Source organism: Staurois parvus, unplaced genomic scaffold (genome assembly GCF_062004578.1).
Source record: "Staurois parvus isolate SC_StPar_1 unplaced genomic scaffold, SC_StPar_1.0 ptg000098l, whole genome shotgun sequence".
Taxonomy (NCBI): Eukaryota; Metazoa; Chordata; class Amphibia; order Anura; family Ranidae; genus Staurois; species Staurois parvus.
This window is the reverse complement of record NW_028317894.1, coordinates 3,009,134-3,031,883: the sequence shown is the minus strand read 5'-3', so window position 1 is coordinate 3,031,883 and position 22,750 is coordinate 3,009,134. Positions and strand designations below refer to the sequence as shown.

The 22,750-nt window shown below is 44.3% G+C and overlaps 1 protein-coding gene across 2 annotated transcripts in view; it reads left to right on the top strand.

Annotated features, from left to right (window-relative positions):
- The window catches only part of NBAS (NBAS subunit of NRZ tethering complex), a 1,021,307-nt gene that overhangs the window by 978,879 nt on the left and 19,678 nt on the right, over window positions 1-22,750 (top strand). For both annotated transcript variants that reach the window (XM_089671087.1, XM_089671086.1), the window contains one exon: window positions 10,591-10,719. In XM_089671087.1, coding sequence (XP_089527213.1) covers window positions 10,591-10,719 — 129 coding nt within the window. The remainder of the gene's footprint in view (window positions 1-10,590; window positions 10,720-22,750) is intronic.

Sequence of the window (22,750 nt, the reverse complement as noted above, 5' to 3'; positions counted from 1 at the left end):
TTATTTCTTTTCATTTTGATGATTATGGCTTACAGCTCGTGAAAACCCAAAATTCAGTATCTCAGAACATTAGAATATTGTGAAAAAGTTCAATTTCCTAGACTCATGTTGTCACACTCTAATCAGCTAATTAACTCAAAACACCTGTAAAGGTTTCCTGAACCTTTAAATGGTCTCTCAGTCTGGTTCAGTAGGTTACACAATAATGGGGAAGACTGCTAACTTGACAGTTGTCCAGAAGACCGTAATTGACATTCTCCACAAGTCTTAAAAGGTCATTGCTAAAGAAGCGGGCTGTTCACAGAGTGCTGTAACCAATCATATTAATGGGAAGTTGAGTGGAAGTGAAAAGTGTAGTAGAAAAAGGTGCACAAGCAACAGGGTAAACCGCAGCCTTGAGATGATTGTGAAGCAAAGGCCATTCAAGAAATTGAGGGAGATTCACAAGGAGTGGACTATGGCTGGTGTCAGTGCTTCAGGAGCCACCACACACACAGACGTATCCAGGACATGGACTACAACATGCTTCAAGAGCCACCACACACAGACGTATCCAGGACATGGACTACAACATGCTTCAAGAGCCACCACACACAGACGTATCCAGGACATGGGCTACAATTCCTTGTGTCAAGCCACTCCTGAACCAGAGACAATGTCAGAAGTGTCTTAACCTGGGCTAAGGAGACAAAGGACTGGACTGTTGCTCAGGGGTCCAAAGTCCTCTTTTTTGGATGAAAGTAAATTTTGCATTGCATTTGGAAATCAAAGTCCCAGAGTCTGGGGGAAGAGTGGAGAGGCACAGAATCTAAGTTGTATGAGGTCCAGTGTGAAGTTTCCACAGTCAATGATGATTTGGGGAGACATGGGGAACCTACTTCATGCTTCCCTCTGACCAGTTTTATGAGGATGCCGATTTGATTTTCCAGCAGGACTTGGCACCTGCCCACACTGCCAAAAGTACCAATACCTGGTTTAACCATCTCCCGCCCTCCATATAAGAAAATGACAGATGGGCGGTTGTTCTCTCGTTCTGGGAGGACATCATATGATGCCTTCCCACTCTAACCTTGCATGCGTGCCCCCAGGGGCACGCAGCACAGCGATCGGTGGTGCGCTGTATCCCTGGGAAACAGCGAATCACCGATCAGCAGAGAGAGCCGATGACTTCGGCTGATCACATGTAAATAAGGAAATGCCGGTTATCGGCATTCCTCAGAGGGGACATCTACACTGATCATCAGGGCACTGATGGTCAGTGTAGTCCCATCAGTGCCACCCAGCAATGCCCATTAGTGCACATCAATGCCACATATCAGTGCCCATCTGAGCTGCCAGTCAGTGCCACCTATGAGTGCTGCCAATCAGCGCACATCAGTGAAGGAGAAAAATTACTCATTTACAACATTTTATAACAGAAACTAAGGAAAAACTTTTTTTTTACAAATTTTTCAGTTTTTGGTTTGTTTAGCAAACAATAAAAAACCCAGTGGTGATTAAATACCACCAAAAGAAAGCTCTATATGTCTCAAAAAAAAGATAAAAAGTTTGTTTGGGTGCAGTGTTGCATGAGCGCACAATTGTCATTCAAAGTGTGACAGCGCTGAAAGCTGAAAATTGGCCTGGGCAGGAAGGGGGTGAAAGTGGCCTGTAGACAAGTGGTTAATGATCATGGTTTCACTGTGCTTGATTGGCCAGCAAACTCGCCTGACTTAAACCCCATAGAGAATCTGTGGGGTATTGTCAAAAGGAAGATGAGAGACACCATACCCAACAATGCAGACAAGCTGAAGGGTGCTATCAAAGCAACCTTGGCTTCCATAATACCTCAACAGTGCCACAGGCTGATTGCCTCCATGCCACGCTGCATTGATCCAGTAATTCATGCAAAAGGAGCCCCGACCAAGTATAGAGTGCATACTATACTGTACATGGACATACTTCTCAGTATGCCAACATTTCTTTATTAAAAATCCTTTTTTTTTATTGTTCTTATGTAATATTCTAATTTTCTGAGTTACTGAATTTTGGGTTTTCACTAGCTGTAAGCCATAATCATCAAAATTAAAACAAATAAATTCTTTAAATATATCACTCTGTGTGTAATGAATCTATATAATATACGAGTTTCGGGGGGCGTGGCCGAGCCGCGAGTGGAGATGGCCGCATAGGTGCAGAGCTCCCGCCGGCCGGATCTTACCTTGCTGCCGCTCTGCACGGACGGGTGAGACATCTCCCCTCTGCTATGGGGAAGTCTGACAGGGCACCCTCTGGGGCCAGATCGCGGTCCCTGCGGGGCCCGAACACACAGGGGAGGCATATAAAGGAGCTCTTCCGCTCCCAGCAGAAAGCAGGGCCGCAGCCCTCTCCCTCTCCAGCGTCATCCCCCTCTCCCCCTCCCTCTGCAGTCTCTGACACAGGCTCTGCAAGCACAGCCGAATATGCTGTGCTGGACACAGTGCCACAGCTGGATTCCTCATGTGCTACACATTCCCTATCTTTAAGGGACCTCCAGGCTGTGGCAGCTGATATAAAGACCACCTTAACCACCACATTAACCTCTGCCCTAACTGAATTAAGGGATGACATCCGTTCTATGGGCACAAGGGTGGAGCGGGTGGAGCTGGATACTAGGCAGAATCAGGCCGCAATTTCTGATCTACAACAACTATCAGCGCTGCACGTGTCGACCATTCGAGATTTTTCTAGACATATTGAGGACCTAGACAATCGTGGACGCAGACGCAATATTAGGGTTCGGGGCCTTCCTGAATCAGTGGAACCTTGTGATGTCCCTAAAGCGGTAATAGCTATCTTTAATGACCTTCTAGGTCGCCCACCTTCAACCATGATTGCTATTGAACGTGTACACCGGGCGACCCGCCCTAGGGGGGGAGACACAGACCCTCCCAGGGACATAATTTGCTGTCTTGAAAGTTACCCGCTTAAAGAGGATATCCTCAAATGCGCCAGGGGGAGAAGACATCTTGCCTATGAGGGGGCAGAGATACAGCTATATCAGGACCTCTCCAATCTGACCCTGCAACAAAGGCGGGCGCTGCGCCCCCTATTGGATGCTCTCCGCATGCGCAACATCCCCTATAGATGGCGGTTTCCGTTCTGCCTTTCTGCTCAAGTGAATGGCCATAATTTCAACCTACGAGTTCCTGAAGAACTGCCATCTTTTTGCTCTGCTTTGGATATTCCTCCGATTGCCTTACCCGATTGGAACGGGTCTATGAGGTTGCCACGTGCCCAAGATCTAAGAGCTGAAGATGGTGCAATGGGCGGGCCTAGCCCTGCTCAACGACGGCGCCGGACGGTCCCTTCGACACCTCCAAGACCCCCTGCAGGGGCCTCTATGGACACTTCCAGTCCCACGGCCTCCCCGGCGCACAGGAAGCCTCGGCACGGGACCTAATGATCCGCCACACCAGCAGGCCTTCAGCCTTCGTTTTTTCAGTTTTCCTGCTGATTTGTGTTTGGCCAGCTACTTGGGCTTTGAGTTGGGCTTTACGGGTTTGCCGCAACGGTTACTGTTGCCTCTTTACAGTCGCTCCCGCAGGCTCTAGTCCTCCATGTTGATATGCCACCTCCCCAGGTTTTGGGATGATATTTATTAGCATACAGGTCAGGAGACTTGTTCAAGATCGACACCCGGTATACACCCCATTAGATTGCGGATTCTCATTGCTCTAACAAGCCTTCTGCTCTTGCTATGGATCCCTGCGCCTATTGCTTCGTGGAACTATCTCTCAGCAGTATCCTGACTACTGAAGAAGAGCGGTCTTGCTCCTACGGCAGGGGTCTCTATTTCCTTCCGGATGCCCGGTTCACTTCCTGTTTTTAAGTTCCTCTCGTTCAGGTTTGGTGAAAGCTCTCGGGAAGGCCGGCTCCTTCAAGTTTGTTCTGCACTGCAAACCCAGGCCGTGACCCGGCGTCATCTGAGGGATTTTTACAGCCTTTTGGGATTTATTTGACCGGAGGGAGTTGCCTCCGCTCCTGCTTCGGACACGTACTCTATATGATACCCGTGGTTACATCTGATATCCTTTTTGAGTTCTGCACTAGATACGGGATTTTGATAGGGGGCAGTTGTTATTTACGGGGAGGGGGGTGGGACGGGGGGGAGGGGGATCTACCTCACAATGTTGCTGCCAGGGGATTGGTGGGAGCTCTGTTACATCCTAAACGACGCCGCGTGAATGACCATCACCTCTGCGCACTTTGAGGCCTCATGGAGCCGGTTGGTGTACCCTCCTGTGACCTGCTCTTATGTAAGCGCTTGCGGCTGTTTTGGGGCTCTATGTATCCCCCCAGTCCTAAGGGTGTGTCCCCACTCCTTTCAGCATTGGTTATAAGAGAGGTGCTGCTCTTTCTCGTGGGTGTCATAGGGGTTTTGGTAGAATCCGTTCCATATTTTGCAATGCTTAGTTGAGCTCGTCTCCACGGGGTAACAGTTCTGGCACTGAGTCTGGGGATCCTAAGTAGTACGGATGCCTGAAGCTGGGGTATAATGTTCTATAGGGTTTTCTCCTGACCTCAGTTTTTGTATTGAAATTTGTTTTTCCTGTATGGCATTTGTTCGTATGTTCTGTTGTATTATTGCTTCTTTACTTGATAAGCCTGTATTACTCCTTACGGCCTCGCACAGATCCACCATTTAACAGGTCCTGCCTGTTGGTTCTGCTCTTATACGGATAGAATTTGCCCTGTCCTCAAGCGGGAGTGGTTAGCCCCTAGATATCTTCTCAATACGTATATTGGAATATCTGTGGCCTATTATCCCATCACGGTTGCCCCTTTTTGCCAGCGTGCCCGCCGCGGGCACCCGCATACACCTCCTGGATTGTCACCTCTTGGGGTTGTCCAAAGTTTTTTCCCTTTTAGCTTGGCCTTTATAGTACATAGTATTACATGCCTCGCTTGAGCCCCCCCTTTTCAACACTCACCCTCCTTTGGTTTTGTCTTTTTGGTTATGCTCCTTACAAGGCGACCGGCCGGCGGTTGCTTCACTCTTGGCTCAACGCTTACTTCGTTCCCCACACAGTGAGCTCTGTGAGCTTTCACTGACCTCATACATTAGGCTACTATTATTAGTTTCCTCTCCTCTACTTTTTCTTTTCTCTCGTTTTCCTTCCTTCCCCTCCCCTCTTTTTTTTTTTTTTTGGCTCTAATCTCTTTCTTATTCTAACTTTCCTCCCTCCTTCTGTACTCTCTCTTTCATACGTGGACTAGCTGGTCTTCTCCCCGAGCCGTGTAGTACTTTCCCCCCTTTTCTTCCCCCCTTTTTTTTTTTTTTCTTATCTCTTGGGAGTTCTCTTACTCCTTCTCTCTTTTCTCGCTCTCTACCCCCTTACTTCTCTCCCTTTTCTCCGACTCCTCCCCTCCCCCCCCCCTTTTTTTTTTTTCTCTTCTCTCTCTGCACATTTGCAGTTGTGTCATCAGGCTTCCGCGATCAAGCTCTGCAGTCATGCCTTCTCCCGCCTCTAATGCGGGACTGCTGTCCTTAAAAATTCTTTCACTCAATGTTCAGGGTCTGAACACTCCCGAAAAGAGATCTATGTTACTCTCTTACGCGCATAAGCAAAAGGCGGATATACTCCTCCTCCAGGAGACGCATTTTCGCCGGGACTCCATACCCAAACTTTTTAACTTCAGATACCCTACTGTTCTTCATGCCACCAATCCACTGGCTAAATCAAAAGGAGTGGCTATCCTGTTTGCCAGACATCTCCCATTCGTGCTACAGGATTCCCTTGCCGACCCGGAGGGCAGATATCTGTTTGTAAAGGGCTCTTTTTCCAACAGACCCATCACACTTGCCAATATTTATGCTCCCAATACCAAACAGGTCACGTTTATGCGTATGACTGCTGCTACTTTGGCTGAGTTTCACTCGGGTATGCTGATACTGGGGGGGGACTTGAATGTCCCATTAAACCCATTGCTAGACTCCTCCTCGGGCAGTTCGTTTTTGCCTTTTAAGGCTCTTAGGCAGATACATTTGCAGTTGCAACACTTGCAATTACATGACTCCTGGCGCACACTCCACCCCACTGTTAAGGATTACACGTTCTTTTCTCCGCCGCACAATAAGTATTCTAGGATTGATTACCTTTTTCTGTCGCAGTCGGACCTCCCTTTTCTACATGCTGCCTCTATAGAGCCGATGGTTCTCTCCGATCACCACCCCATAACCGTAACCTTGCGGCTCCCGGAGAAACTTGCTCGCTCGAAGCTATGGCGCTTAGACGCCTCGCTTCTAGCAGACTGTGCTATTGAACAAGACATTCGCTCTCATCTGCGTGAATATTTCTCTTTAAATGGCTCTTCGGATACCTCCCCCCTTACGCAGTGGGAGGCTCATAAATGTGTTATCCGGGGTTGCCTTATAGCGGCAGCTACGAGACGTAAGAAAGACAGACAGCAACGTTTGAAGCTACTTACAGATAGGATACGCTCTCTGGAGAGGGCACATAAACAGACTCTGGCTGCGTCGACTCTTTCGGAACTCACAAATGCTCGCTTGCGACTTCTCACTGAGCTGGGCAAAGTGGTCAAGAAAAGATTCATTCTCTCCCAAAAGCTTTATTATGAGTTTGCCAATAAAAGTGGAAGGTTTCTTGCTCGGGCTCTTCGGGAAAAACGATCCCATATGACTATACATAAAATAAGAAGCCCTGAGGGTGTGATGGCCACATCCAATCCTGATATTGCCTCTCAGTTCGAACATTTTTATAAGTCCCTTTATAATCTTCCACCAGAACGTCCCCCGATGCACATTGACAGGCCTAGAGCGTCCCTAATCTCTGAATTTCTTCGTCTTCATGGTCCAAACGCTCTCTCTGAGGAGACGGTTTTATCGCTAGACCAAGATCTGACTTTAAGCGAATTGCAGTGCGCAGTACGGCAGTTGAAGGCGGGCAAAAGTCCGGGCCCTGACGGCTTTTCGGCGGCTTATTATAAATCCTTTCTGGACATTCTGAGTACTCCATTTCTTTCTGCTTTCAATACTCTTTCTCAGTCTCATAGACCACACCATAGGCTGTTGGAAGCACACATTACCGTCATCCCCAAAAGTGGTAAAGATACCTCCCAGGTATCTAATTACAGACCCATCTCCCTGCTAAATGTGGATATTAAGTTGTTTGCAAAGATGCTTGCTAACCGACTTCTCCCTTTGCTCCCTTCCCTCATTAACTTGGATCAGGTGGGATTCATCCCTGGTAGAGAAGCTAGGGATAACACTATCAAGGCCCTTAATCTCCAACATTGGCTTTCCAAATCTAACTCTCCGGCCTTCTTCCTCTCATTGGATGCTGAGAAGGCCTTTGACAGGATTGCTTGGGATTATTTGCAGGGATCACTGATGGCTTTGGGCCTGGGCGAGAAAATGCTGAACTTTATTATGACCCTATACTCGGGCCCTACAGCTCAAGTTCGGGTTAATGGACACTTATCAAACCCTTTCCGCCTGGGTAATGGCACTCGTCAGGGTTGCCCCCTATCCCCGCTTCTGTTCGTCATTTCCCTTGAACCTCTTTTGAGACAAATTCGCGCTAACCCAGATATTAAGGGGATCAGGATAGCAGACAAAGAATACAAACTTGCTGCTTATGCGGATGATATCCTCCTTTTTTTGGCTGACCCTCGCACCACCCTACCGAGTTTGCTGAAAGACTTTGCTTTTTTCCGCTTTTTGTCGAACCTGAAAATTAATTTTTCAAAGTCATACGCCCTCAACATAACCCTTCCCACTGATCTCGTCTCCTTCTGTGAGTCTCATTTTCCATTTCAGTGGGTGAGGGATGCCCTTCCATATCTTGGTATACAACTTACTCGTAACCTGGACGACCTTTATGCCAAAAATTTCCTACAGGTTTTCAAAGTCATAGAGGAAGACCTAAACAAGTGGCATCGCCCCTGCTTCTCTTGGTTTGGTAGGGCTGCAATTATTAAAATGAATATACTTCCGCGTCTCCTCTATCTCTTCCAAACTTTGCCAATTCAACTTCCAATGACATTCTTTGCTTCTTGTAAGAAACTATGTTCCTTATTTTTATGGAATCATAAGCGTCCGCGGGTCTCGTTCTCTCAGCTAACTCGTCCCAAACCCAGCGGGGGCATTGGGCTCCCTGACCTACACCGCTATTACTGGGCGTGTCATCTTTCCCGCATAGTCGACTGGCACATTCATTCTGCTTCCAAAGACTGGGTCCTTTTGGAGAAGGCCTTTTCGCCCACTCCCCTTCCATCGATCCCTTGGCTATTGCCGAAACACACACCTCAGGTTCTCCTCTCCCATCCTTTGATAGGTCCCATGTTAGAAGTTTTCCGCAAGGCTTGTAAAACGTCGTCCATTTCGGACTCTCCTAGTCCCTTGACGTCGATACGCCTGAATCCAGATTTTCCCCCAGGGTTGCACAAGGATTTTTTATCAAATTATTGGCCACACGATCAGATTCAAGTAAAACATTTTATTCACTCAGGCAAGGTGAAATCATTACAGGAGCTGAAGGTTAGCTTGAATATCCGCGAATTCCCTCTCTGGGCCTTTCTTCAGATTAGACACTTCCTGCTTTTCCATAAATCCCGCCATAATTTGACTCGCCCTGTTACTCCATTTGAATCCTTATGCTCTAAATCCGAACCGCGGACGCATTTGATCTCTGAGATTTATCCTCTCCTAGGGGACAGCAGGACTTGCACTTCTTTCCCCTCTTGCCGTGCGTGGAACAGAGACCTAAAGACGGATTTATCTGAGTCGGATTGGGACCGCATATTTAGGTACTCCCACACCTGCTCGAGTAATGTTTCGACGCAGGAAAATGGCTACAAATTGGCCACTAGATGGTATCGTACTCCCTCCAGACTTCATCGGTTTAACTCATCTGTCCCTGACGTGTGCTGGAGATGTGGGACACCTGATGGCTCTTTCTTACATATTTGGTGGTCCTGTCCACTTATTCATCCATTCTGGCAGGAGGTTCACCGGTTGGTGACTTCAGTGACCACTCTGCCCATAGTTTTCTCTCCTGCTCAGCTATTGCTTCATCATACCCCCATTCCTAGGAGTCAATATTTCAAGTCCCTAGCTATGCATATGATCAACGCAGCCAGACTCTGTCTTCCTGTGCTGTGGGGCTCCACTCACCCCCCAACTATACGCGATTGGCTCAATCGAGTAGGCAGAGTGGCGGAAATGGAGGAACTGATTGCGACTGCACTTGACATGCCAACTAAATACTCACATGTTTGGGCCTGCTGGACCCACTTTGTAACTACCCCTGAATTCAGATCTCTCATGGGTCGGGATACCTGATTGAGCTCAGCCATACCTCTGGTTATGCCCTTGGTTCGTTCATAATCTGCGTGGTTATGACCTCCTTTCCGATAATTTATATTTGCCTGCTTAGCTTTGGTGAATGTTTAAGTTCTTGACACTCTCATTTATGATTTCCAATAGCTATATTGACACAAACTTCGCAGCCCAGACCTTTCGCTTCCCTTGCTTCGCCCCCCCCCCTTTTTTTTTTTTTTTTTTTTTTTCTTGCCTCTTATCCCCCCTTCTCCCCCTTCCCCCCCCCCCCTTTCCCCCCTTCCCCCCCCCCCCCCTCTTCTTTTTTTTTTTTTTTTTTTTTTTTTTTTTTTTCTTTTTCTCTTTCTTCCTGTTTCTCTCCTCTCTCTCTACTATGACTCCCATTCTTTTCCTTTTCTTGTCCTTTTCTTTCTATTCTTTTTTTTCTTTCTTTCTTTCTCGACAAGCTCTCAGTCTTCGATCAGGCTTAGTCTTCGTTTCATTCAGGAATACTTGGTATATGGTTAGCTTATCTCCTCTAGGGTAGTCAATGGTACTCACGACATCTTCTCTTATACTGCGATGCTCAATTAGCCTTATGATAGCGTACTGCTTTTGGTTTAGACTCCGAAGGTTCATTTCCTCCATGCATAGGCCAGTACGCCAATACTCAATTGTTGGAAGTAAGCTGTGATTACCTTCTATATTGTACATTTGTGTAACTTGAGTACTACAGGCCTATCTCTGCCGTACCTTGACATGCTTATGTTTTTCACAGTGTCGCACTCTACCATGTTGTTTCGTCTTGTATTTTGGTTTAAGCTGTGTCTATGGCCTGATTGATGCTGTGTGTGCATTTCTTTATATTTTCCTGTAACATGTTGTCACTTCTAAATAAACTTTTATGGAATAATATACGAGTTTCACATTTTGAATTGAATTGCTGAAATAAATTAACTTTTTGATGATATTCTAATTTGAGATGCACCTGTATATCTTAATAGTTTAGTAAATGGATGAGAATGGTGGATTGCAGATTTGAATTTTCAGCTTGCATTAGAAAAATGATTGCTATTTTTTTTTTCTTTGGGTGGTGTGGACACTGTCACTGTTTGCACTGTCTGCCTTTGTTTTTATTTTTATTTTTTCTGTGAAATTACCTCCCAAGACTTATAGGCTCAAGCATAATAGAAAAAGGGACCACAAAAAATATTTTTTTCTAATATTGTTTATCTTGTATGGATGAATGAATTATACTGTTAAATGTAATGTCGTTTTTTTTCTTTCAGTGTGTTGATGCAATCTGTACCCTGTTATTAGAGCACTCAATGCTTTTGACATCTCTGAAGCTGTTTATAGAGAGCGGTGATGCCACTCTACAAACAAAGGCACTGGAGCTTTTATCTGCAGTTACTAAGGTATGTCCAGCATATATTTCCTGTTTGTCTTTCATGTGTAATTGGTGATCTGCATCAAACGCTGCCCGCATCTAAACTGATGACGTGACATAACTTTTGCATACAGCTTGGGCCTAGGGTCCAAAGAGTTCTATGGGGATGCAAGGGTGGATTGGAAGACTTACAGAGGTACTTGGAGGCACCACAATGTGTACACTACAACTCTTTTCATCTCAGGCCCATTTTACATCAGGCCTTGACCATGATAGCTTTTCTGCTGTTTTTACTTCTGAAATGGTTTTTTTTTTTTTATCCTTTCAGTGAGTTTGACCCATTACGTTTCATAGAGGTAACAGGCAGAGAAAACCTTCTTAAAGTGGGGCAATTGTTTGTTTTTGATTTCTGCCATTTTCCATCACCTTTTTCCTCCTATTTTTTCACCCGTTTAACCAAATTTTTGCATTCAGCATTTATACTGTTATAATTTGGAGTAAACATTTAGTGGCGCTATATAGCCATTTTCAATATTAAAGTCCAATTTCTTTTTGGATAGACTTTCGTCAACCCATGAGGGGATTCCATCTCACTTCTCCCTCTGATAGCATGTGACACCTTGATAAGAAATGAGGAGAGGAGTCCTCAGCAGTACAGGAAGTCACAGAGAGTAATAATCACATGACAGAGGATCTAACCCTTCTCCATTTTACTGAAAAAAAAAAGTGTTTTGCTGCAGTATGTCCACAATGTAAAGGATCTGGTATACTTGATACAGCAGAAGACCATGCTCTGCAGGTGCTAGGGTGAAACAATGGCTGGGGCCATTATATCAAAGTTTATACTATCACTAGCACACCATCATTTATTTGTGACCATTGAAGTCAAAATGCAAGGCCACTAGAGCTGTCCATACACTGCAAATTCCACTTGGTTGGTGACCAAGTCAGCCCCTCCAGCCCGACATTTTTTGAATAAAAAAAAGGAGCAGGGCAGAAATCTGTTGGTTGAACAGTAGCTGTAGCCAGTCAGATTCAGCCAGTGTTCAGGTATTCTGACAGCTTCTGTCAGCTGTCAGAATATAATACCTAGCACAGGGGATTTGTCCATCTGCACTGTATAGCACAGATGGAGTTATTTGTTAGATTTTTTTTTTTCTTTTCATCCCACACATACAGTATATTAGTGTCTGGCCAACCTAAGAACCTCTTCCTCAGACATTAGTGACCGCGAAACGTTGCTTCATTGGTGTGGAATAAATGCCCTGTTTGTTCTTTTTTTTTTTTTACTTTTTATTTCATACTTATACAAACAACATTAAAACATTCCATCTTCCAAAATATACTTTTTTATTTTCTCCCCTAAATTGTCTTATCTTTCTCTATCTGTATCCATTTCTTCATAACTTGTTATTCCGACCAATCTCATCGTGATTTCTTAGGCTACCTCCTTTAATTAGTTCTGTATAAGATTCTGCGGTTTTAAAAATTAACCAAACACTCCATATTCTTTTAAATATTCCCATCTTATCATCTTCTAAACTTCTCGGTTCTTCCATTCTGAAAATGCCTTCCACTCTATCTATCCAATGCACCACCTTCGGAACCTCTGCCACTAGCCAAAATTTTGGTATCAAACCTTTTGCTGCACTGATTAAATGTTCCAATACTTTATTCCTATTTACTTCCGCCATGAGCTCAGAATAGTAGAATAAACATTTCAGTGGGTCCCCTGAGTGGGGCAGCACTGATAGGTGGCACTGATAGGCAGCACTGATGAGGCGGCACTGATGGGTGGCACTGACTGGCGGCCCTGATGGGTGGCACTGCTGGGCGGTACTGGTGGGTGGCACTGATCATCAGGGCACTGATCATCAATGCCCTGATGATTGATGCCAATCTTTCCTCTGACAATTGCCATTTATCGGGAGTATTTACCTCACATTTTGACAGCATGAGGAAAGTGCAGCCGATAACCGTCAACTGCATTTTTCGGTGATCTGCTGTGTTATTGGACACGGCTGATCATGTGGTAAAAGGCTGCTGTGATTGGCCTTTTACCACATCACGTGATCAGCTGTGTCTGTAGGACACAGCAATCACAGAGGTCGCCAGGGGTGCGCGGAAGGGTGCGTTCTGGGAGGACATCATATGACGCCCTCCCAGAACTAGCCAGCCACAGTGAAGCCATCATTCGGTTATCGGTCGGCAAGTGGTTAATCGCAAAAAGTAAAAAATATTTTTTTCTCAAAATTACCGGCCTTTTTTTTTTTTATAGCACAAAAAATTAAAAACGCACAGGCGATCGAATACCACCGAAAGAAAGCTCAATTTGTGGGAAAAAAAAGAACGTAAATTTAATTTGGGTGCAGCGTTGCATGACCATGCAATTGTCAGTTAAAGTAACACAGCGCCGTAATGCAAAATATGGCCTGGTCAGGAAGGGGGGTAAATCCACAGGAGGACAAGTAGTTAAACTACCTGAATTTGGTGCATGAATCACTGTAAGAACTAAAAGTGTTGCACATGCTCCATAAATGTGGTGTAATACATTAACAAGAGGGATCAATGCCAGAAAAGTGGTGTTGCAGCTTTATTGAATACCCCCCATTGAGCTTTAATGATAGGTATGAGGAGCTACAAAGAGTGGTCACATGGTTTACAGAAATATTGTTAGCGGTCTGTTCAAATAAAGAAAGGACAAACTCCCAACCAAAAAATTAAGCTTTGAACAGATTAAGGGAGTCAGACGATGACATAAAGACAATTCTAATATTGATATCTGTATGGAATTTACACTGCATTTATCTCTGAAGATGTACGCAAAGCTGAAATAAAACTTTAAGGACGTCTTAGAATTGGAGTTTCACCAGGTGGAGGGAGGCATGTGATTACATTTAGAAGAGTCACAAGTTATTTAATGCTCTTGTTTTACATGCTCTTCACTCCTTAAGATTCTTGGAATCTATTAAATGAATGTAGGCGCTTCCCAGGACTCATTAGCTTTTATTTTTCACAATCATTATGATCATTGATTGAAGACACCTGCATTTCATTCCTTGTTGACACATCTCTGTTTTTGTGATTAAAGCAGCTTGAAATAGTTAGGATCTGGGGACATTTATAAATCTCATGGAGGCAGAAGACCTGGAAACATTGTTGCTCCGTATTTTCACATTGCAAAATGGTAAAACATTGGCAACCATGTAACATAGGTGTATGCCCTACTACCAACAATGTGTTGACCCAACATAAGAACAGTGTCACATAGGGGAGGAGACCTAGATTTATCAAAACTCTGGTATTTGCACAGGACTTTTGGGGGGGCTACATCAAATCCTGGAGGAGGGTGGTTCTGTCAAGGGAGTAATAGTCACTCTGTAGTGCCTACTTTCTGACATCAGCTTTACTTCGTAAATAATAAGACTTTATTGTCCTTGTTTAAAAATATTTAATGACATTTCCATCTGCATTCACTGAATGCTGCATTAAATCATTTAAAAAGTTACACAACAATAAAAACTAACATGCACAATAATATTATATTATTATTAATTTTATGCTGGGTGTAACATTGGGTGACGTCATCGTCCTGCCTCTTCACCTCATCCAATCAGAGAATGTTTTACATTCATTCAGAAAATGCAAATCATTCTCTGATTTAATTCAGCAAATGCAAATCATTCTAAGCAGCCAATCTCCTGTGTTCACAGTGGAGCAGAGTAGCCACTCAGCACGGCACCCAGAAGCTAGTGGATATCACTGGAGTAGCAGTGTCTACCTTCCAGCTTCCAGGGGCACTGGCCAGGTATGCAGTTACATTGGTCCAAACTAGAAAAATTTAACCATGTGTAAAATACCAATACATGAAATGCTTCTTTAACCCCTTGGTGCCGGCGCTTCCTGGCCCTTTAAAGGTTTCGGGAGGCGGGGTTTAGGGTCATGTGGCCGCCGTCACGGAAAGGTCCCGATCAAAAGAGGAGATCAGGACCTTTCCATGAGTACAGCACATATGTTTTTTTTTTTAAATAGAACGCACATGTCCGGCCACTCAGCGTCTAGGCCCAGTTGCCAGGAGGCCGCACATTTGTGTTCGGCCGGCACCAAGAGGTTAAAAATACATACTTAAATAGAATTTTTCCTTTTTTAAATCCGAGTTTAGTGTCACTCTAACAGGAAGTAAGGGAATATCTTTCCAATGTAAAGGAAATCCTCTCTCAGTGCTCTTCCAGACTGGTGGTATTGCTTACCAGCCTTTGAATACCATCCACAGTGGGTTGGGTTTCAGAGAGCATTGTAGCAGCGATTTGCAGACATTCAGGAGGTGCTAGTGCTGCCTTCTGATGCCTGTTTTTTTTTTTCTTTTTAATTGGCAAATAACAATTTTGCATTGCCGAACTTCACCACAGCTGTGAGCCAAGTGCTTGACATATTATTGTGGTGAGGGCCAATTAATCTACAGTAAATGGGTGAGTTTTACAGGTGGTGCTTGGGCTAAAAATGTTGTGGCCACGAAGTAAAGGATCGCAACTGCAGCATGTGTATAGTCCTGTCATGCTATAATGTTAAAATTCAGATGAAAATACTGTGGCACAGCCACCTCTTTTTAACACCCTGGAGATTTTCGGTAGTTGTCACAGGAGCAAATGTCCCCATTGAAAGATTCCCCTCTATTCCTGTTCAACATTTTGGATGTTGCTTTACTTTCACTCCCGCTGATGTTGTTGATCAGGACAAATAGAGAAGGTGACTCCCCCGAACAAGGACACAGACAGCAATAAAATCCTGACAGGCTTTAACCACTCACGACCCAAAACCAAAGCTAAAAAAAAAAAGTTATACTTACAAATAAATGTTTGGGCTTTAAAATAATACCTTATGTTGTCTAGGCATTTCCTGTCTTAGGGTGCCCAGGTATGGTCCACCATTGTCACTATGATGAGTAGCCAGTGCTGCAGCAAGTGTGTGTAGACACATAGCGATTGAAACAAAATTTTTGTAATGAAGAGCTTTAGTAGCTAAATGTCATCCAGTCAGGGTTTACAACTGCTTTAAAGTCAGTTTCTGTTCTTTGAAATAAAAATATCACAGAATTCATTTTCAACATAGCAATTTTTATTCAGTAATGAGAGAATCGGTCAAGGGTCTGGGTACTTTTGCAAGGCTCTGTAGTTCCTCCATAAAAGCCATATGTTCTGTACTGTCGCGTTATGTATTGCTGCCTGGATCTAGTGAGCATTACAAGTGCTTGGTGAAGCAATCTCTGATGCTGTGTGATGACTCTTCTCTGCCTGTGATAGGAAAGCTGCAGCTTTACTTCCATAGCACAGGCCCCAGTTCCCGAGCTCTGCTTCGAATCCACTGACATTTATTGTTAGCTGATGTACAGTGTGTCTGAGCCCACACTCCCCCTCATTTATCCTGTCTTTAGGATCATGTTTTGCACATCTATATGCTGGAATTGATGTGAAATATAGAGCGCTTGGCCCGGGAAGACAGCAGTCTGCTTTTATCTTCTGCCTGGCTCTGCGTTTATTGTGCTCACCTGGCAGCAGACTCCTCTTCTCCTCTGTTTTCATTTTATTTATCACAAGGGCTTTGCAGGCTGATACACCAAAATTTAAGCGGCGTTCGTTTGAAATAAAGTTTTAGTTTGTTTAGGAAATATTTAAATAAGAGGACATGCTAAGGACTATTAATGCAATGCATAAACTGAACACGCAGCATAACTACAGCGCAGATTGACAGAACAGCAACACCTTTAGAGAAAATTGGCAACAAAATGGAAAGAGTAGAGGCTAACTGACATAAAGGATAAATATACGTTTATATATAGTATAAGCTGTGCTTTCTGCCTAGGCCCCTCAATTAAAATATGTTTTTCACCCCACAGTGAAGAAAAGGGACCGCTCTCCAATGGAGTAATCAAAGCTAGAAAGCTTTATTGATGGACAGCACTCACTGCACCTTGCCACCCCTCTAATGCATTTCACCTAACTGAGCTTAATCATAGAGTTGGAGGCGGACAACTCTGTGATCTACAATTAAGCCCTGATGGGTGAAACAACCTAGAGAAGTGAACCTAGGGTGGAAAGATGCAGCATGTGTCCATCAATGAAGCTGTCTAGCGTTGACATCGTCATTACAGTGCAGCCTCTTTTTTTACTTTGTGGCATGTATTGTGTGAAGCATGGATAGGTTCATTGAGCTTCAGCTCCTGCCTGCCTGCAGAGCAAGAGAACAATTGGGCAGCTTGATACAGAGTCTTTCAGTTCTCATCTAACAAGTTATTCAACCCGGGTACATACTTACTCCTAGAGAAGTCCATGGGGATTCACTGGGTAGGTGTGGACATCAAAATGGTAGGATTTACACGTGGCTTTGGGATTCAACTATCTGTCTGTCTCCTGTATATTGGCTTCATAGAAGTCTGTGAATATCAACTGCACAGGCCCAGCCATCAGAAAAAGATTGTGAGCTCATGTTATGAGCAATTGGGTTAAGATAAGTGGAGGAGGGTGGGCTATTTTATTCCGGGTGGCTAGGCAGAAAGGATGACTGTACCTTTCGTTAAAAATACTGTATCGCTGAACAATATTGCAACATTTAATTTATTTTTTAATTGCAAGCAGTGTAAGTACCCAAATTCGACTTGGTATCAGCCGCTTTCAGTACCGTAGAGCTCAAGCTACACATGGAATGTGGAGCACAAGCAGCCAGTAAGTTGCGTTGCAGTGAAAGAACCAGGCAGATCAGTGGAGAGAACAAAACGACAGAATGATACGCTGTTCAGTGTGCTTTTTGTTCATTTCTGTCCAGGAATACAAATACTTGGCATGAAAAAACATTCCCACATATGTATTTGATCTGCATATTTAGTTGTTTGCCTGGAGTCTAGCTTTCATGGGGGTTAAAAGCAATTACTCTACCTAGATGATAATCCCTTCTCCATGTTTTTCTTTGTCAGGTAGTATAATATACCAGGCCATACTATTTCTTTCTACAGAGGAAAATGTCATTTATTATTTTTTGTTTCTGGAGCCTCGAAAGCATTGCACCAGCAGTCAGTAGATCGCTGGTGCCATGCAGGTCTCCCTGTGTCCTGTCACTGTATCTGCTTGATCGTACGTCCCGTATGGGCAAGCAGATACTTATTGACAGGAAGGCTCAATGAACTACCATGGTGCTTCACAGCACCATGATAGTTCATTGACAACTACAAGCTGACAGCCGCAAAGGCTGTTGGAACTTGTAGTGTTTTCATTCACAGAACACTGTAATTGAGTGACTCGGCTGGGCAGGTGGAGCTCCACGTGGCCACGTTTTTTTTAAATTGTGACAGCTAGTAGGGGGGAAAAGATCCCCCGCTAGCTGTCACAACAGGGATGGGGGGGGGGAATCGGGGGCCGTTCCGTTCATAACATGTTACACCATGAATAAGGATGTAACATGTTATGAAAGGTGAACTTATTATTTAAAAAGGGTAAAATGTAATCCAAAATGCAGTGTCACAGTATTGAAAAGTAGGGGTAATGGGCAAAAGTAGAAATGTCACTGTTTGCCTCTTCATTTCAGTTGTGCAGTTACATCCTTTTCAGTATTAGCTCAGGAAAGCCTCTGTAAGTCAGTCATCATGAAAAGTGGTTAAAGTGTATGTGTGGATAAGACTTTTTTTTTTTTTTTTTTGGATAGAGTAGTGAAGGATTTAAACCCATGTGAGCTAATTTTTTGCCATCAGTGTCCCTTTAGGGAGATTACCCTTGACTTTCCTTGCCTGAGTTGAAACAGGAAACCACAGTAAAGCTCTGCAAAGTGAGGGAATTATTCTCTTAGTTGTCACTGTCGCAGTTGCCCCCTTCAGAAGATTTCCTCAGTTCTTGGTCTTGGTGAGCAGAGAGCCAGTGTTTTTCAGTCACCGCCTGTGTTCTGCTCCTCCAGCACTCACTGGAGTACCGGGCTCTGGAGGGGACTGTAGTGGCTTGCTAGGAGGCTGAGCCAGTTGCCAGGCAGGCATCTGGGTGGATCCCAGCATTATTGTTGGGATCCCTGCAGAGCCTAGACTGGCTCTGTGACATTAGCTGACAGTGGGCTTTAGCCTGCTGTTGGCTGAATCTGGGTCACCAGAGTGCAGAATTAAGTAAACCCCTGTGACCCAGAAGAGAAGTACGCCCCAAAGAGGTTTGGCCATACTGCTTTTTTAAAGTGATTCTTTCACTATTTAAAACAAAAACAAAAAATGCACCCTGCAAAGAAATTAATTATTAACTACCTGAACATTTTTCAACATTGTAAACATGCAGGGTCTGTAGGATGCCTGGTGCGTCTCTGGTCTGTGTGATTGCCCCTGTCACTACTGTGTCCTGAAAGTCAACTGAGTGTTGGTAGATGAATGCAACCTACATTAACGCAGTGGGGACTGCTGAAGAAAGACAAAAGTGTGGAGGCAGTAAAGTTGTGAGAAACTAGAACAACAGCCATGCACAGATTCACAGATTGAGCCTCCAAATGTCCATGTGCACGAGGTCTAATAGTGTAAATGTAAAAATGCAACTTCTAACAATGAAAAATAAAAACTGACCTCTGCTTTAAAACCTTAATGTTTTAACATTCACATAAAAATACCTTGTCAAGTGACGTGTGGCAGGGAGTCTTTAGTTTTTCACTGGTCAAAGAAATGTGTTTTACTTCAAAATTTCTGTTCGGGAAGGGGAGTGTTGGGAAATCTATACTAAGGCTTTAGTAAAACTCCTGAATGTAACCCCAGGCCGTTTAAGCCATAATGTGCAAAATGTGCATCGCATACTAGCACATTATGACAGACCCTAAAACTGAGTCCTCTAGCGGTGAGCTGTCACCACTTCCTTCTTCACCCAGTCTTCCTTCTGGGTTTTCGCTCTCTGGCCGTTTGGATGGTCAGGTCATGATAATGTTACTCCTGCACATGCGCACAGGAGTCACAGCCACGGCACAGCACTCTGAATGGACAGCAAACTTAGTATCCCATTGCCTGCAGGTGGCTGCTTCTGCTCATAGTGGAGGAGTTGAATAACAGCATCACCCAATAACATAAATCAATACATCATGGAAGTGTTGTATCAGAGAAATATTTGCTCATAGCGGGCTCCTTCTCCTTTAAAACTTAAATTCTAGTGCAATATCCCTACTTGTATTGTTACCCCTTTTGTACAAAATGTGTAGCTGCCACTTTAAGTTTAGTTATATATGTCTAATATTTTATATTAAGTTAAAACATGATTTTATATATATATATATATATATATATATATACCGTATTTTTTGCTCCATAAGACGCACCTGACCATAAGACGCACCTAGGTTTTAGAGGAGAAAAACAAGAAAAACATATTCTGAACCAATGGACTGCAGACACAGTACAGGAGATGACCAGAGACTGCGGACACAGTACAGGAGATGACCAGAGACTGCGGACATAGTACAGGGAATGACCAGAGACTGCGGACATAGTACAGGAGATGACCAGAGACTGCGGACATAGTACAGGGAATGACCAGAGACTGCAGACAGTACAGGAGATGACCAAAGACTGCGGACACAGTACAGGGGATGACCAGAGACTGCAGACAGTACAGGAGATGACCAGAGACTGCGGACACAGTACAGGGGATGACCAGAGACTGCGGACAGTACAGGGGATGACCAGAGACAGCGGACACAGTACAGGGAATGACCAGAGACTGCGGACACAGTACAGGAGATGACCAGAGACTGCGGACACAGTGCAGGGGATGACCAGAGACTGCGGACATAGTGCAGGGGATGACCAGAGGCTGCGGACACAGTGCAGGGGATGACCAGAGGCTGCGGACACAGTGCAGGGGATGACCAGAGGCTGCGGACACAGTGCAGGGGATGACCAGAGGCTGCGGACACAGTGCAGGGGATGACCAGAGGCTGCGGACACAGTACAGGGGATGACCAGAGACTGCGGACACAGTACAGGAGATGACCAGAGATTACGGACATGGTACAGAAGATGAACAGAGACTGTGGACATAGTACAGATGGCCAGAGACTGCAGACAGTGCAGGGGATGACCAGAGACCGCAGACAGTAAAGGAGATTACCAGAGACTTTGGGGAGGGAGCGGGTACCTGAATTTGACAGGTACCCGCTCCCACTTCCTCAGAGTTGTCCTTCCTTCTTCCCGCGGCGGCTTCTGTGACAGCCGGGTGCCCACTGTGCATGCGTCAGAAGCTCTGCGCTTTGTGAATGGCCCGGAGCCTTCTGGGACCTGTCGTGTCCCAGAAGACACCGGACCATTCAGAAAACGCAGCGCTTCTCGCACATTCGCAGTGGGCACCCGGCTGTCACAGAAGCCGCCGCGGGAAGACTGCAGCGCTGGAGCAAGGAACAGGTAAGGTCCTGCAGGAGAGAAGAGCTGAGCGGCCGGCCCGGTATTCTGACATGGTGGCGGCAGAAATACCGGACCGGCCGCTTTACATTCGCTCCATAAGACGCACTGACATTTTCCCCCCTTTTTTTGGGGGAAAAAGTACGTCTTATGAAGCAAAAATACGGTGTATATATATATATATATATATATATATATATATATATAGTCTTTCTTTAAGAAATAAAAGTAAAATATATTTATTAATCTATCTGGGGAATATGAGTTAGATAGGATTCCTAAGTGTAACAAACTTTTTTTATATATATTTTTATATTGCGATATGTTTTAAAATGTTTTTGTTTTAAATAATTTTAATAATGATAAGCCTATTGTGAAGATCTTGACATGAATCCACACAACCGGAAATCATTTAAATAGGATGACAATAACAGACAAACAATTAGAACCCAGAAGCCATTTTCTTGTATTCCAAAATTAGATCCACCAATCAGGACCAAGCTGATAGTTTATAAGGTTCCAGTAATATGACGACGTAGAGCTTCCTGAATACACCATGGCAGTGAACCACATAGAGCTGTTATCACGTTCATCATATCTGATCTACGTTGTGATGTCAATTCCTGTTCCGGTCTTTGGAACGCACGCCAGCTCCAGTGAGTGGAGCAGAACGATTATAGTGGCAGGCTGTGTGTATTGGTGGCAAGAGGTTGGGCACCACCAAATGTGAGCTTGCATTGTTTATAAAGCTATATGAGCACTTTTATATAATAAAAACTGCACAATATTTACTTTTTGGTGCTTATTATTCATTTCCTGAGTTTCACGTTACAATGGGGAAAAAGCCTCCAGAGAGAGGGAGTACCATCTGCCAACCAAACCATATGAGATTGCATCCGAGTCTTTGGAAAAAGCGCTTATGACCTTTCTTTTCATTAAGGTGTCACATGGTGATTGCATTAGAGTGAAACGTGGTGGATCACTGGTGTAATAAGAAAGAAGAAGAGGAAAGACACATACTATAGAGCCCGGTTTTTCACACTGAATGCTGTGGGACTCTTACTGTAATGAGACATTTGGTTAATATGTTATGTCATTTGTTTGGATTTAAGCACTCTTTCATTACCAGACCTTTTTTAACTATCTCTCATGGAAGTGTAGTAAGTGCTTTTTCTTTTCAAAAGTCTTCAGGCAGGTTAACTGATGTGTTGGGTCTTCTGCTTCTTCAGTTCTATTCCAGCAGTTGGCAGTCCTCCGGAGTTTGCAGTGTCAGTGATGATGTCAGCACCACTCTGTGCACAAATATACTGTGATAGAACATTGACGTGGTGACGCTGCCATTGGAGGGGGGCCTATAACGCCCTGCAATCCCTGTTTCTTGGGTTAAGGGACATATTTTCATTTGGGCTTAGATTTGGACCTAGATTTTGGCTTTAATGATATCACAGTCATTGTCAAAAATATTGGCTTCCCTGCATTTCTGTCAGATAATGCACCACTTCGCCCAGAAAATTGTTGCAGTTATTGTTGCATTCTCATGTTCAATTCTTTTGTTTGTATTGGTATGACACAAAAAAGTGGAGAAACAAAATGATAAATCTGACACATTCAACGCAAAACCCCAAAAATAAACTGGACAAAATTATTGACACCCTTAATTTAATAT